Here is a 17681-nt window from a genome sequence, read left to right as displayed (position 1 = left end):
ACTAGGTAACCTTTGAATAGGATTGGAGAATTTTGGAAATTCATTGTAACTTAGCAAAGAACTTTAAAAAATTCATATTTTTATGTGCTTTATAAATATTCTGTAAAATCGGAGTATAGTTAAATTAATAAAAATCCCTTTAAGAAAAATGTAAATCCCCACATATTTAATTTTATTAAAAGCTAATTTAAAAACAAAGTTAAATTGAGATTTCTAGTAGTAAAACCAGTGTCAGAGAGTGAAAGTAGTTCTGATTTATTCATGTTAATTTTATATCCAGAATATCAATTTAAAACCCCCATTATATCTAAAGATCCCAGACTAGGTTATGATGGATGGAATAAAAACAGTATCTTCTTAAATAGGGCTAGTTTATATTTTTTATTATCTACTCTAATACACCAAAATTTCTTGTATTTTCTCCACTACTAGTGGCTCTAATACAATATCAAAGAGAATCGTGAATTTTGTCCAACCTTGTATTGTACTTTAACCTGAAAGTAGGCTGAAAGAAAATCATTTGCTACTGTTTGAGTTATAGAAGTAGAATAAAGAGAGTAAAACTTGAAACAATTTATTGGAAAGAAAAAAAAAATATTAAAGAATTTTAAAAAGTGGTCCCATGATATGAGATGAAAGGCTTTTTTTCTATTTTGGGTCACATTTACATTGGCAGCTGTCACCTTGGAATTATTAAGGTGTTGTATAACAGATATAATCTTCTAATCTAATATTCAAAGCTGAACTGCTTCCCCAAATAAAATCAGTTAAAATGTATAATCAACCTCCACCTTTCAGCGAGGATTTTACTCAATGTCTTGTATTCAACGTTAAATAATGAAATTGGCCTATAATGGGCCTGAAGATCAAGGTCATGAACTTTATAAAGGTCAAAGTGTTCTGGTAAAGTCTGAGGAGCTAGAATAAAGTTGAAAAAAAGTGTAAAAGTTCACAAATTATTATTATTATCATTTATTATCATTTATTTGTTAGGCGCCACAAGGTATCCGCAGCGCCGCACACAGTACTAACAATAGACTATACAGGGTGAAACCATACAGAACAATGAACAAAAAGTACCAATACTTCAGAAACTCCGGCTAGTCATATGCAGTAAAGACGGAGCGGAAGAACAGGTATGGAGACAGGAGGGGAGGGGGCCCTGCTCATACGAGCTTACATCCTAAGGGAGGGTAAACAGACCAGGAACAAGAGGAGCCAGTTGAGGCAAGAGTAGAGAAGGGAGGACGAGCAAAGGGAGGAGATGGGGGGTTAAGTAGATGGTTGGTAGGCTTTGAGGAAGAGGTGAGTTTTGAGTGCACGTTTGAAGGAGCACAGAGCAGGAGACAGACGGATGGAACGAGGGAAGTTGTTCCAGAGAAGGGGGATGCACAGGAAACGTCTTGGATTCTGGGGTGGGAAGAGGTGATAAGGGTGGAGGAGAGGCGGCAGTCGTTGGCCGAGCGCAGGGAGCGGATGTGATTCTTTAGAAGATCTACATTACATAATGTCTTGACCACCTCTTCAGATTTTATAATATTCCAAAACATTGTCTTCTTCTCCTAATCAATGTTGTCTAGTTTATAAAAATCATTATAAAATTGTTTAAAATATGTTAACTTTCATGACATAAATGTAGTGTTCAGAAGATGGTAACACCATTTGTGGCATGTATGTCGCTATATTGAGTGTACCAACATCTGGAATTGTGCAGGATGGACGCAGCATCATGTCAGGTGATGTCTGGTTGGTGACTGTGGAAAATCGTGTCTCAGGCGTCATTACATAATATAACATACATTTTTCATTGGGTTTAAATCTGAAAAGTCCTTGTCATATGGATAACATCAGTGTCATGCTCATCAAAGTATTTGGCACCCATCAATGCTCTGTAGGTTGGGGCATTGTCATCCTCTTCATTGTTACCCTTTGCTGATTGGTTTTACCTCTGCGTTCCGTGATCATATCACCATAGTTACTAGTAGTACACTGTAGTTAGTCACTGAAGTTCTTGCCAAATATTTCCTGACAATCACCCATTTTTAAAAGTCATGGAGGTATCCTTTTACAGCCATATTGCCCATCATTATAGGGTACCAGCACAGTTCAGTATTCTTATACGTGACCCTGGCCATGCTGGGATGTTATTTGCTTAATGAAAGCATGAGCCAAACCTGTGTGAATGCCATTGCTTTCAATATGCTTAGTTTTACTTATTTACCCTGATGTAACTTACCCTGCTTATCCCATAGTGCCACTATACTGGAGTGTGGACTTTCTCCTCTTAGCAAATATTATTTTATTGCAATGTCAATAAAATTGGTATTTAATGAAACCTGAGGATTTGGTTTACACTTGGAAACAATTGCTTCAAACTGCAAGTTCTTTTTGTTTTTAGCTACTTTTTAGTTTTGTTGTAAACCGTTTCTTTAAGGCTTCACTTAATTCTTTTTGTGTCATTGTCAGCATTCTGTGTTTTGTTGTAATTACTAATGTAAGAGTGATACTTCTCCTCTTCTGGAGAAGCCTTGGCAGCTTGCCAAATCATAATAGGGGAATTTAAATGGCTTTGATTATTTATCAAAAAATTGTGCCAGGTGTTTTCTGAAATCCATTGAAAAGAAAGAGAGCTTGCCAAATAAGCCGGAAATCTCATGTGTTTAAAATTGGCACTGTAGGTAGTCTCATTAACTTTGAGTTGAGACAAGATCAATTAGGACACCATATACCAGTTTTACTCATGTTAGGTGTCATAGTGAAAATTTAAGACAATAAATATATGCCTAACATGATATTATGTGCAGAAGATATATGGGTTGCTTAAATCTCATGGGGTATATTTACTAAACTGTGGGTTTTAAAAAGTTGAGATGTTGCCGATAGCAACCAATCACATTCTAGTTATTTATTTAGTACATTCTACAAAATGACAGCTACAATCTGATTGGTTGCTATAGGCAACATCTCCACTTTTTCAAACCCACAGTTTATTAAATATACCATCCAGATATCTATGATATGGAGCAGCTTAGTAATATAAGTGACTTTTATTGTGTTTTCTGTTACTAACAGCTGTAAATTTTCTATCAAGCACTGGCGAGGAGACAATATTGAAATTCCCACCCATAATTAAATTTTATAGCACCAAAGGGGTAAAGCTTAGCCAAAATAGATTTGGAGCATAAAGATGACAAAAATATTTCACATTACCTTTTGTTAGGTCCGGAATTAAATACCTATCAGCCAGATAGATATTCAGGAATGGTTTTAGAAATAAATGACTTTTCTTGATTAAAATAGCTATGTGTCTCGATTTACCCTTACGCTAAAAAAATCAAAAGGTTTTGAGCTGCACACAGTGATCGAAGTGGAAACTTAGAAGTGATGGTATGGATATTTAGAAGCGGCAATATGAAAAATGTAATGGGAATGTAAGTGAATGGAGTTTGATAGTTTTACAATGGAGGCTATAGGAGAAGTGGCGGCATACCATACCACCGTATACACCTCCACTTCCACCACTGGCTGCACCTTATTAAAATCTGATAATGTTTATTAATCCCCAACATTTCCCCTCCCAGTCCCCAGTAACAAAAAGTAAAACGAAAAAAGCAAACATATAAGAAAACATAAATCAAAATATAAAAAAATTATTGTAAAGCAACCAAGCTCCAGAATTTACAACAACATCGAAAACTTGAGATTGAGTTACTCATTGTACTCACAGACATATACTGAACAATTATTAACAATAACCATCACAAGAAAAGCAAGAAATATCACGTATAACTGTTATTATTGTCATTATTATTATCATTTTGCAGAATTAGATGAACTGAGAAAAAAAAACTTATGGCACTGTTTGCTGTGCGGTGAGGTGCATGCCCATTTTCACTTTGCAAAAAGGACTAGAGTTGGTAGTATTCAGATGTCACACTATAATTTTAATGGGACTCATTTTGTACCTGCACCTTACACTTTGCCAGAGAAGTGCAGTCCAAGTGATGTACTGTAATAAAAGGTTTGCGCGTCAAAAAGTGTCACATAATAAAAGCAGTCCCAAGGCCCCCTCACTCTCATGGTTAATGAAACCTATAAGGTAGACTAAACTGATCAGTGTTTTAGGGTACAAAACAGAAAAGCTTAATTTAATCAAACAGATGGTTGTAAAGTGAAGGTTGGGCTTGCCTTGCACAGTGCACATCTTCAGATTGTTGTCCTCTCTGCAAACTTAAGGGGCGTCCCCCCAGAACAGACAGTAGGGGGCACACTTTTATGTGCAATTGGAAGGCCATCAAGGCATTTTACATTGTTCTTTGCACTTTTAGGAAATGAGGCCTAGAGACTATTTGTGTTTTTACATTTTGGCTACAATTGGCATCTCTTAACTTTTCCATTATGGCTACTCTCTTCTCTATGGGCATCCTGCTAGTCAGTGGAGGAGTGAGATGTATGTAAAAAACACCCAACCGTGACTTCATGAATCAGGGGTTCATGTTGAGTTGAACGATAAGTACGTTTTTGGTGTATAATATACGTTTTTACATCTGATCATGCGCACAAGCCACAAGTTTTGGTCCTTTTGTGTGCCTGCGCAGAAGTAAAAATATAATATTATAAGCCAAAAATGCAATATACTGTCAACTTAACTTGAGCCCCTCAGTGGATATACTGTACAGTGGATATAAAGTGCAATATAAGAAATTGATCACTTCAGAAGGTACTTGAGGAAGTAAATATGTTGCACTGAAAATAAATTACATCTAAATGTTTTTTTAAGAACTAATATTCTCCACAGCAGCAGTAAATCAATTTAGCCTTAAACATTAAGTTAATTTAACATCTGAAAGTCTAAGTAATTAATGTATAGCATATTTCACTTAGTTATTTAAGCAAACTGAATATTGTATGATGATTTTCTCTGGACAGTAACTGTGCTTTAGTAGGAGGTCTCCACTGTGCTTTTTATAAGCATTAGATAGGGAAGGTTTAAGTCAGGGGTGTCCAACCTTTTAGCTTCCCTGGGCCACATTGGAAGACGACAAGTTGGTTTGGGCCGCACATAAAATACACTAACACTAACGATAGCTGATCATCCAAAAAAACATAGAAAACATAGTTAACATATTAAACTTAGTTGGAAATGAAGTTAGTAAGAGTTAGGAAACCTGTTGCAGAATCATGATTAAAGCCCATTACCAGCTACAATTTAACTTACCTGCATCTGCCCCTTAATGGGGTTCGGGGAATTAAATGCCAAAAACTTTTTTTCCCTCTCTTTCTGCACCCATGAATCATTTTTTTTATTGACCAGTTTGAAATGGTCACCGATATAGGTAGCATCAGGAGGACTAATAGAAATCTACAGAGATTTAAAGATAGGGTGGCGGGAAAAATGGCTCATGGAGCAGCCTCCGATGAGGGTAACAGTGGGTGATAATTTCACCCTACTCAGCACTGCACATTTAAAATGGTTTAAAATATTAAAAATACAATCATCTCTTAATATTTATATTAGATACATACAAAGAACACGGCTAGTTCATAATTGCATGGTGCAGAAAGTCCAAATTCAGAGTAACAACAATAAGATACTGGATAATCTTTCACTGCTGCTGATGACTCCTCTGTGCTGCGCTACGCAATGGATGTCGGGTGTGATGACGTCACCCCCGACATTCACTGCGAGCACCACACGGAGGAGGAGACCAGGGAGGGAGCCGGAGCGCCAGCTGACGTGACCGCAAGATAAGTATTTTCTTTTTTTTTTTTTGCAGGATATTTTTTTCATTAACAGCGCTGCCCCCTTGCCACAACCACTGGGCCACATTTACAAGCGGGCTGGGTCGCATGCGGCCCGCGGGCCACGGGTTGGACAACCATGGTTTAAGTCAAACTGTGACCATTTAAAGATTTGGTTTATTGTGTTATAAAAAAAAAGAGTGCTGACTTCAGCAGTATCATATTTCACCTTCAGATATTTTTACATGTCTGCTACAAAGTATTTTTAGACCAATGTGTGAAAATGTTATATGAAAAGGCTTAAACAAATCAAGTGTTACTTTTTGATACAGGTTTATACTCATGAACAGCGAAGAACTATTTTGTATCTTATACTTTTTCTGACATGTTTGTTGTGTATCGTGTCACACACTAATAACTGATGCCTTGTTTTATTGAATGAGTAAATCCCGAGAACTCGTTCACACTTATCATCGTTAATGTGCTTTTAAGCCGCTAACTAATGCCTGAAAACTGCTTTAAAAATAGGATGAATGATTTCTAACCAGCTCATTCTCACTATTGCAACAGTGGCATCTGCAGACTAAAAGAGGGTACTACATTCCATGTGTGCATATAACACTTCTCTGTAACTCTATGTATACAAGGTATGAAGGGTTAGACTTAATACATTGTAAGCTTAGGTTCACCTAATATTAGCACAAGCCCTGTATCTACTACTTTTTGTAGTAAATATGCAATCATAATTAACTGTATATACTCTACTCTAAGAAAATGTCTTGATTTTTTTTCTATAACATTATTTATACTTGACAAATTTATGTAAGTGATCCCTAAACCAAAAATGCTGCTTGACGTGAAAAAAGGTACAAGTGACCATCTGAAATTAGCCAACATTTTATGAAGTTATTAAAATGAACAGTGGAGTTAAACATTCAGATACAGGAGAAGTGATTAGTTAAATAAGATTGTTCTCGGATTACAAATTTCAGCCAATTAGAGCTCAGGGAAGAGTCTATATAAAAGACACTGCTCTGAGAATAACTCAGTGTGCACCATCCTTTTTCAGGGAGCGGATAAAATTCCATTCAGTGGTTCTTTGTGGACTGAGTGATTTTGGTGTCGTTGCATTATTTGGTGAATGTCACATCATATAATTACTCATAGCTACTATACGTGTGCAAGACATTGATAAACATGTCATTTAGAGTTATTGACTAACATTGCTGAAAATTCAAATGTGCACTAAAACCACAGCAACCCAGCAGATATTTGCTTTCATTGTCTAACCTATGCTACACAGACAACACATAGACTGGTCAGTTGCTATGGTTTCAGTGCAAGTTTTCACCTTTCAGCAATTTCAATTAATAATCTTTAATGTTCTTTTTAAAATCCTGGGTGAGGGTGGGGTGGGGGGTGTTTTATGAAAACAAGTGCACATGAAAACTGGAACATTGCCCATAGCAACCAATCAGATGTTGGCTTTCATTTTTTTAATATGCACTACAAAATGACAATCAGTTTGGGTGCACTAGTTTTAAAGTCCCTCACTATGTTTAGAGTATAATCACCAAAGAGGATATAGAAACATAGATGAATGTGTAATTCTAGATACACCAGAATTGCACTAAAGACCAATATTAAATATTTTAGCTGTCACATAGATTTCCTCTGATGTGCATAAACTAATGTTACAATTTGAACTGAATTATTTTCAGCTTTTCAGTTAATTCGCTTCCACCCAGCAGTATAATTAAATTCATAGTTCACAGTAATTCATAGTAATTTTAGGGCCACATTTAGAGTAATGGCTTACAGATAACCACACATGATTTGCAGTTATTTGTACAGTCAATTTCTTTTGTTTTAAACCACATTTCAACAAAGCGCTGTGTTATACCCGAAATGAAAAATGATGGGGATCTGACCGTGTAGGCTGTCATCAGCTGACCACTTAATTGGGTCTCTTAGGATGTGGATGCACAGCAGGAGTAACGAGCATCTGCATCTGTCCATTCTGGGGACCCAAGGAGGTGACCGAGTGTGCAAATATGCAAATTGTGCTGTAATCATAGCAGCCAATCAAATATTTTTTTTCATTGTCTAACTTGGTTAATAAGCAACATATTGCTGATTGATTTGGTAAAAGTAGTTCTCTCTGTGTGTGTGTGTGTGTGTGTGTGTGTGTATGTTAGGGAATTTAGACTGTAAGCTCCAATGGGGCAGGAACCGATGTGAATGAGTTCTCTGTACAGCGCTGTGGAATCAGTGGCGCTATATAAATAAATGGTGATGATGATGAAAGTAGCACAGCTTCGCAGCAAAAAAAAAAATTAGAATCTTACAGAAAGAGGAGCAAATTCCAGGGCTCTCGGGGGGCCCAGCTGGGGGGGACAAGTGAAAATATATAAAAAAAAAAAAAAAAAAATTGTGACCCCCTCCCCCCTCGGCGATCTGAAAATGTACAGCAGCTGTACATGTGGCCTGCTGCCAATGCTTTAGTCCGTCCAGAGGGGGAGGCTTTCTATTGCTGAGAGGTGCGCGCCAGCGTCAGGGGAGGACTCACAGCCGCACAAACAGGAGAAAAATGACAGGTGATCTGATCTTTCTCCTAGTAAAAGACTCATCGCAGCTGATGGTGACTCAGGTGACTCATTCTTCACAGTTATATTGGAAACTTTATTTACAGGTTCAGAATTAGAATGTGTAATATATTCCAAGTACTGTGATATTATATATATATATATATATATATATATATATATATATATATATGAAATTTAAGGGCAAAGTTGATAGGAGCTTGAAGCCACATTCTAATCAACTAGAAGATGCGTGTGGATTAATGCTGTCATTATACTGCTCAATTACAAGCTTACTTGTAGAGCCCGAGTGCAGATGTCATTCTTTATGTCTATCTCCAATTATAGCATTATACTAGCAGTATGGTGATTACTTGTGTTATTTCAGGGTTCAATATTCAAAGATACTATTATGTTACTAATCAAGCCTCACTGATACACTGGATGTTGCTCTACCCTTTAATGAACATTCTGTTACAGCATTTGCCTTGGTCATGCTCTACATTCCCACTGTGTAAAACATTGATTCAATTGGCTTCCATGTAAATGGCATTACACCTGCTTTAGAGTTGCTTATTTTCCTATTGCCATTAATAAGTAGCATAAACCTTTATCATGGTTTCAGTGAGGATGCCTATGTAAGTGCTTCACATGCTGAGCAATAAGCGGTTATCCTACACTGATGAACCCCAAACACTGTGAAACAGGCTCCGTGGAGGAGTGGTCAAATCTTTTGATGGTTATGACAAAAAGGGCCTATTTATGATCCAGCCCACCACTATTCAAATGGTGGAGCTTCCAGTTCCACTTTATACACAAAATATAATAAAGTTTAATAAAAAACACATTGAAATAAATACATTTGTTTTCAAGTTTTTAAGGAAAGAAAACCCTAAAACACGTGTCAGGGCTTATTGGGAGAAACAGTTCTATTATTAAACTTGTATACTATTAATTTTATTTAATTTTATATTCAGGCCTATTTGCAGGGAGGGAGGCTTACGTATTAAATGTGGGTGCATTGATTTAATGCCAGGGCTGTTTTAGATTTTCACGAACATTCCAGGATCTACACAAGCAACAACTGGGTTTAAGACACCAGCAGCCACAGGTGATGAAAGTGACAAGAACGGGTAGGAAAGAGCAGGACAGTCTGCCATCTGTCCTGAATCTGGTGGGGCAGTCCTGAATTTGGGTGACTGTCTCGCTCAGTCAGGATTTGGTCCAACTACAAGGACAGTTGGGAGGTATGTCCCGCTTCACACTGTACTACTGGTGAAGGAAGAGCTGCGTGCACCTAACAGTAGTGCACACAGTATTGTCTGTGTATATGTATATATCTAAAATTATAGCCATAGCCATAGTACACCTTAGGGGCCCCCCTGTTTAAAGTGCCCCGGGCCCCCCAGAGTCTTAATCCAGCTCTGCATGGGACGTGCACCACATGACAGGTGCCGTCCCATGTGTGAAGCGAGGGAAGAGTGCACAGCTCATGGATACAAAAAGGTAAGTTGGGAGGGAGAGGGGGGTGTAATATATTGCTAGTGTGTGTGTGTGTGTGTGTGTGTATGTTATGTGTGTGTGTGTGTGAGGGGCCGCTGTGTGTGTATTATGTGTATTATGTGTGTGTGTGAGGGGCCACTGTGTGCGTGTATTATGTGTGTGTGTGAGGGGCCACTGTGTGCGTTTATTATGTGTGTGTGTGTGAGGGGCCACTGGGTGCATGTATTATGTGTGTGTGGGGGCCACTGTGTGCATGTATTATGTGTGTGTGAGGGGCCACTGTGTGTGTATTATGTGTGTGTGAGGGGCCACTGTGTGCGTGTATTATGTGTGTGTGAGGGGCCACTGTGTGTGTGTATTATGTGTGTGTGTGAGGGGCCACTGTGTGCGTGTATTATGTGTGTGTGAGGGGCCACTGTGTGTGTGTGAAGGGGGGGTCCATACCGATATCTTGCCTAGGGCCCCATGAGGTGTAAATCCGGCTCTGGCAAATTCTAGAAAAAGCATTAAACAAAACAGAAAATAAGTGTATACACACTTGGGAAACATAGAGGTCTCTCCTTAGACTAAAATACATTTTGAAAAGAAATTCATGGGCAGTTAAGATTGGCCTTTCTGTTTTTATCGTCAACATTTTAAGTTTCTACAATGTTCTAATTTTAGTTACAAAATAGCTTTTGCTTCTACCTGTGACTCAGCATGTTGCATGAGCGCCTGAATTAATTAAATAAGGGATAATAATAGTCGATTATGCTGATAATTGTTTTTGTTATCATGCTTCACACAGAGAGAATGCTAATCATATGTAAAAAAAAAAGTCAATTATTAATATGGTTTTATAACACTCAAAATTAAACCTTAAGCGATGCCAAGAAGAAAATATACCAGGTATGAATAATTGATGCTAGCTATTTGAATTTCCTCTTTATAAAATGTTTAATAGCTCATCCATTACCCTAGCAACACAGATGGCATATTGTAAGAGAGTTTAGAAGACACTTTTCTTGTTTTTGTAGCAACACGATTTTTTGCAAAATCAAAACATTACATACCTGAATGGCATTTTGTAAGCAGATTCATCCTCATACAGCTGTGAATGCAGGGCCGGTGCTAGGGTCCACGGCGCCCTAGACATTTTTAAAAATGCGACTCACTGACACTAGTAAGTGGAGGGGAGGAGACGGAGCAGAGAGGCGGCGGTGGCGACAAAATAGCCTCTTCCCCCCTCCCCGTCCATCTGAATGCTGTGCGGCGGCCGTGACAGGTATGGTCAGCATTCGCCGCACAGTTTTAAAGCATTTTAGAATACTGTGGCGCCCTCCAGAGCCCGGCACCCTAGGCAAGTGCCTAACCTTGCCTAATGGGAGCACCGGGCCTGTGTGAATGACATATGAGAACTTGAATTGTATGACATATAAAAACTGAAATGTTCATTGTGTAAGAAGCTGTGACACTATTAGCTAAAAATTCCTAAAATATCCCACTGGAGACTAAAGCAAGACAAAAACAAAAACATTGAAGAATACTAATAGATAAATAAATTGAATGCATAAGAGGATAGTAAATATAAATATTTGAAACATATACATTTAACATATATATTGGTTCTCCTCTTACCTCATCAACCGCTCCTTCTCTATACCTATTTCTGGTTCATCCGCCCTCCCTGTAGAAGTTTCTCAGGCTTCGGTCCTTGACCCTCTACCCTTTTCACTGTACACTACTGTGACAAAACGAGTTTGATATCCTCTCAACCAGCCTGTCCCTCGTTTCTCACAACATGTACTTTTTATAGCCCTATTTATGTTCCCCAGCTGACCAGAGTACAAATGCAGTGTCTAAATACATGTCGCTAAGGGGACATTGTAACTCATTGTAAATATGTGTATTGTTTAATGTATATTGTTGATATTGCAGTGAAGCTGTTATTTATTGTTCTTAAAGTGAAGCCAGGTGGGTTATGGGTAAAGATTAGGTTCCAGGACAAAGGTGAGGGACTGATTGATATACTATATCTGGAGGTGGGGAAGGCCAATTAGTATACATTGTCCACCAAAGGATTAGTTCAGACATTTTGTTTCCAACCCAACAGGGGAGCTTCTGTGGAAGCACAGCTCAACTCCCCTCCCCCCTCCAACCCCCTGATCCAGCACCCACCAATGTTTAAGAGGGAGACAGCCAGGGGTTTGCCCAGGGTTTTGTTCATTCTGTGGATTGATTTCTGGAAGGTGCAAGTTCTGGTGTTGAGTTGCTGTTCTCTACCAGTTTACTACATATGCAGATCCATGGGGCTTCAAGTCAGGACAGCCAGGTGACTGTAACTCCTTAAGCTAGTGGGGTAAGGGACAGATGATATGGTAAATCTCCCTGGCATTATTTACTGTGTGTATATAATATTTTACTGATTGTTTTTATTACAATAAATGTATTGTTTTACTTTCTAATTGCATTTGCCTATAGGAACCTTAGAAGGTACTGGGTATAGTAAAGCATCCGTGGGTGGCCAACCAGTGTGAAGTTGCTAGAAATGGGCCAGAAAACCCTTTATCTTCACAACTACCTCCCTGGGTGATCTCATCACCTCTTTCGGTCTCCAATATCACCTGTACGCAGTGACATTCAACTCCACATCTCCTCTCACGATCTCTCCTCCTCCCTTCTCTCCCATGTATCTGACTGCCTTTCCACCATCTCTTCTTGGATGTCTTCACATTTTCTCAAAATCAACATTGCCAAAACAGAGCTCATCATCTTCCCTCTTTCTAGATATTCATCCGATCTTGATCTCTCTATCACTGTTCCCCAACTCCACAGCCTGGGCATCACCCTCGACTACTCCCTCTCCGCCCTCTCTTTTACCCCCCACATTCTATCTCTCACCCAATCCTGTCACTTCCAACTCCATAACATTGCCCGCATCTGGCCCTTCCTATCCCAGGATGCAACCAAAGCCATCATCCATGGTCTCATCATTTCCCGTATCGACTACTGTAAACTTCTCACTGGGCTCTCCCTCTCCCACTTTGCCCCCCTCAGGTCTATACTCAATGAGGCTGAGAGACTCATCTTCCTCTCCCACCGCTCCTCTTCTGCCTCTCCTCTCTGCCTCGCCCTTCACTGGCTCCCCTTCCCCTACAGAAACCTTTTCAAACTCTCCACACTCACCTACAAGGCCATCTCCCACTCCACTGTCCCTTACATGTCTAACCTCCACTCCATTCACACTCCATCCCGTTCTATTTCATTGGAGTGACCTCCCACACTCCATCCAACTACTCCCTAATTTGGGCTCCTTCAAGCGGACACTCACAATTCATATTTTCCTCAAAGCCCACCAGCCATCCACCTAATCTTCTATATATACTTGATTACCTTACCCCCCTCTCTTGCACTTGATCCATTCCTCTGACTCCCTTTGTGCCTCCCATCTGTTTGTCCTCCCTCTAGGATGTAAGCTCTTATGAGCAGGGCCCTCTTCCCTCTCGTTTCTCTACCTATTCTTCTGCTCCTACCTCACTATACAAGCTATGTTTGGAGTATTTGAAGTCCTGGTAGTGTTTGTTTTAATGTTTGGTACTGTTTTTACAATTTTAAATAGTTTAAAATACAAATTTGCCAAAGAAACCTAATTTCATAGGTTATTTATCATTTGTGCCACAGGGTGCTGTACCTAATTTACGTAACTGCTTGCTCCAACCAACAAACAATGCAAATAGACCATGTCCTAAATTGTAGGGGAGAGGTTTAGGAACAGTCAGGTTTTATGGTATGTCTGTGTGTATTGGTCTATCTGAAAAGTGAGCGATTTTGTATGCATCTGTAAGTATATCTTGTCATTGGTGTGTTTGTGTGTGTGTTTGAGGGAGTAGGGTGACTTGAAATGTGTTAGACTTCAACACTTTGCATTAGTATTCAATATACTAAAAGACCCACACATGCTACTTGGTTTTGTACATATTATTATGTGAGAGGATCTATAAAACATGCTGGGGTACAGTACCTGAGGTCATAAATGCAGTATGGAGGCCTTGGTTTCAGTTCCAACCCAGAATGCTATCTGCTTCCCCCCATGGTGTGAAGTCACGCTAAGAGTTGAATTGACTTCTGGCTAAATTGACCCAGGTCTGTGTGTGATTGTGACCAATTGAAAATCTTGTATTCTCTATCTCTGCAGAATATGTTGGATGACGATAAGTAGATATAATGTACAGCAACTTATTACCATAATACTTTTTGTCTAAAAATAAGTTTGTTTTTTTCCCCTGTCTGCTTTCATCTCTTACCCGGACTATAAAAATAGAAGAGGCAATGTACTGTGAATGGGTTATAATAAGGTTTGGGGGGGGGGGAGTCTTCTTACTTTGTATAGCTTATATTTCCCTTTCCCACAACTCTATAAATATGACAGCTAAATATGGTCTAATCTTTTCTGAGCAGCATTTTAAATCATCCAGAAAAAAATCTCTTGTAAGGCTGCATAAGTAATCAGTGATCACATTATACCTTCCAAACATGTTCTGTCCAATATGAGCCATTTAATCTTTGAAATACAGTTATGGTCTACTTGCAGCTTTTGCATCAGTTACTTAATCCAGGTATGTTACCTTAGGCAATGGCATTAGGCTTTAGGTACACACTGATGTCCATAGTTGTGTAAAACACTTGTAGGAAATGTCCCTTGGCATCAATCAGGCTACAGAGAGACAAGGTGCATTGTATACATGGCTTTCACTGCTGCCCTTCCAGGTTCCTAAGCAGTAAGGTGTATCATGAGCAAACCGGCTGCTTGGGCAGCCCAATTACTTAATTTGGGGGAATCTTACCCTGTGTTCTGACGGGTTCGCATACCAGGGAATGGTCAATGGTTGGCAGTGAAGGAGTTACACATTATATTCCAGTATAAGAGCCCTCTGGTATCATTTACCATTTTTGAGACAGAAGAACACCGGAAATGTAACTTGTAATTGTATGAATGAACAATCTTGCTATCCATGTTTACCTATAGTTTCCTTGTGATGTGTGAAACAGCTCTGTGGTACATATCAATAATAAAAAACACAAGTTCGTTTAATATAAAAATATTTTTTTTTAAATATAAAGACCCAGTTTACTAAATCCTGCTTAAATTTGTAATTGTAAAATATTTTATAATGTTCTAAATAGTTATTTCTTTAACGTGACAATGTTTTTTTATTAACATGGTGTTTTAATTCCCCATTTTATATTGTGTTACATTAGATATTTGTATTTTAAAATATTCTATTTTTGCTTATAATAGGTATCATATGGGCTGAGATAAAACAGATGTGGGACGGAGGACTTCAAGATTACATGCATGACTGGTGGAACTTAATGGATTTTGTAATGAATTCATTATATTTGGCAACAATTTCTTTGAAAATTGTTGCATATTCAAAGGTACATTACACATATTATAACTATCCTTTCATAGCTTTGTTGTGTGTGCATTAATATTTTCTTAAAGTGGTACGGACTCATGAGCTCACCATCTGACCTTCATTTCCCTCCATTGCATTTCAAATGAGGTGTATTTTGATCATAAACAGAATTTATACAGAAGAATTTTACATCCAGTGGGAAACATGAATACAAACGCGACTCAAGCGACCATCCAACATCTATTAAAACACCATGTCCTCTTATCACTTCCAGCAGGTGCATAACTATCGTGAGTATAGGGGGCTGGAGGTGAGTGGGCCCAGCAATGGGTTGACCCCACCTCCGAGTTCCCAGCTCCTCCCTGACACCCCGCTCCGCTCTTCTGATAATGTACACTAGGTGCGTGCTCTTGACTAAGCATGCTCAGAAGAGCCACCCGCTCTGCTCTATGGTAAGCAGAGAAGGGGGCCCAGAAGGTGAGAATGGCCATGTTACAATGCAAAGGGTGCAAATTAGTTTATTATTTTGCACATAAGTTAAATACTGGCTGTTTTTTCATCTAGCACACAAATACTTGATAGCTTAATTTTTACACTGAAATTTGAAGTTGACCTTGAAAATACCCTATCCCAACTATAAATTGGACCCCACATTTTAAACTTACCTCCCCATCCAATGCAACATGGTATTGCACAGGTGCAAAGTTACTTCTTTCTTATGCTTTGCTCTCCTTAATGATTCAGGCCCTATGGGTCTGATTTAGAGTTAGATGAACGAATGTATGCTCAGAAAATAAACGTAAGCAACTACAGCTAGTAATACCTGTAACGTTTTACCACTTACAACTCCTTATGCCCAAAGAGGCGTGACGAGGGAGGGAAGAGGTGTTCCAACGTATTGAATGTACAGTAAGAGCGTGTTTGAGCAATTGCTTACAGATTCAGACTGGGGCCTAGTTGCAGATACAGCTGGAAAATCTGTTTTATTTTCAGCCGGTCAAGGATAGGTGTAAGCAGGGTATGATGATGATAATGAACACCCAAAGTAGCAAAACACGTGTAGGTTAGCGAATGATTCACAGACACTTATTGAGACATTACTAGTCGCTCAGCTATAGATTAAAATTTGAGGGCTGTGTCTGTTGTCAAGCGGATGCATCTGCTTCTCACTCAGACCTAGATGCGTATTCAGCTCAGAATGCAACATACATATATATATATATATATATATATATATATATATATATATATACTTGCGTGCAACTTTTTTCTATCGCAAGTAAAGCATATGCTTGCATTCCACTCTCAAGAAGACCCTGTTTGTTTTATTATCCAGTACCTATTTAAATAAGAACTATCATGAATTAAAAAAAAAAAGATAAATATTAATAAAGTGAATAATATTATTGTTGTTGTTGTTAATATTATTGTTGCCTTTAGAATTTGATGTATGGGTGTGTCGTTATAAAATGTAAGCATCTGATCGCTCCCACTCTTATTGAGAATCTGTTGACAGTTTTAAGCACACTCTTCTTCATCTAATTTACCCCATATCATCATCATCATCATCATCACCATTTATTTATATAGCACCACTGATTCCGCAGCGCTGTACAGAGAACTCATTCACATCAGTCCCTGCCCCATTGGAGCTTACAGTCTAAATTCCCTAACATACACAGACAGAGAGGGAGAGAGAGACTAGGGTCAATTTTGATAGCAGCCAATTAACCTACTAGCATGTTTTTGGAGTGTGGGAGGCAACTGGAGCACCCGGAGGAAACCCACGCAAACACAGGGAGAAGATACAAACTCCACACAAATAAGGCCAGACCCCTAACTAGAAATGTTGGCGCCTGGGACAAGAAGCAAATGGGACGCCCCAAGTACTCAGTTTTTATGAAATTAATGTGAAATGATAATTCTCTGCGCCCCCCTTCATGTTTGCGCCCTGGGCGGCCGCCCCTCTTGCACACCTCTATTTACGTCTCTGCTATTGGCATCCAGAACTAGGTGGAGAGTAAATTATTTGACAGAATAACAGGTGGCTTTTTGCAGGTTGATTGTGTAAGCCATACTTGCCAACTCTCCCGGAATGTCCGGGAGACTCCCGCATTTTGTGAGAGTCTCCCGGACTCCCGGGCGAGTGTGGCAATCTCCCGAATTCTGCCCACTTCACTAGGAAGTGCCCCACTTCCTAGTGAAGTGGGCAGAATTAGATCCCAAACGCCGCGATTCCCGGTGAATCGCGGCGTTTGGCCCCGCCCCCGCTGTCAAATGACGCAATTTGCGTCATGATGTCACAGGGGGCGGGGCCGAAATGACGCGTTTTCGGCCACCCCGCCCCTTCACGCCCCCCTCCACTGGCTGGCTCCCGGAAGGGAGCTGAAGAAAGTAGGTAAGTATGGTGTAAGCTTGACAATCTGGTAGCAGATTCCATACAGCAAACACA

General features: G+C 39.3%; 1 protein-coding gene across 2 annotated transcripts in view; it reads left to right on the top strand.

Moving 5' to 3' along the window:
• TRPC4 (transient receptor potential cation channel subfamily C member 4) overlaps positions 1–17681 on the top strand; it is a 198126-nt gene that overhangs the window by 161441 nt on the left and 19004 nt on the right. For both annotated transcript variants that reach the window (XM_075199024.1, XM_075199025.1), the window contains one exon: positions 15109–15248. In XM_075199024.1, the coding sequence (XP_075055125.1) occupies positions 15109–15248 (140 nt within the window). The remainder of the gene's footprint in view (positions 1–15108; positions 15249–17681) is intronic.

The sequence above is a fragment of the Mixophyes fleayi genome, chromosome 2 (assembly GCF_038048845.1).
Source record: "Mixophyes fleayi isolate aMixFle1 chromosome 2, aMixFle1.hap1, whole genome shotgun sequence".
Classification (NCBI taxonomy): Eukaryota; Metazoa; Chordata; class Amphibia; order Anura; family Limnodynastidae; genus Mixophyes; species Mixophyes fleayi.
Note: the sequence above shows the minus strand (reverse complement) of the source record. Positions and strands in the feature narration are given on the sequence as shown.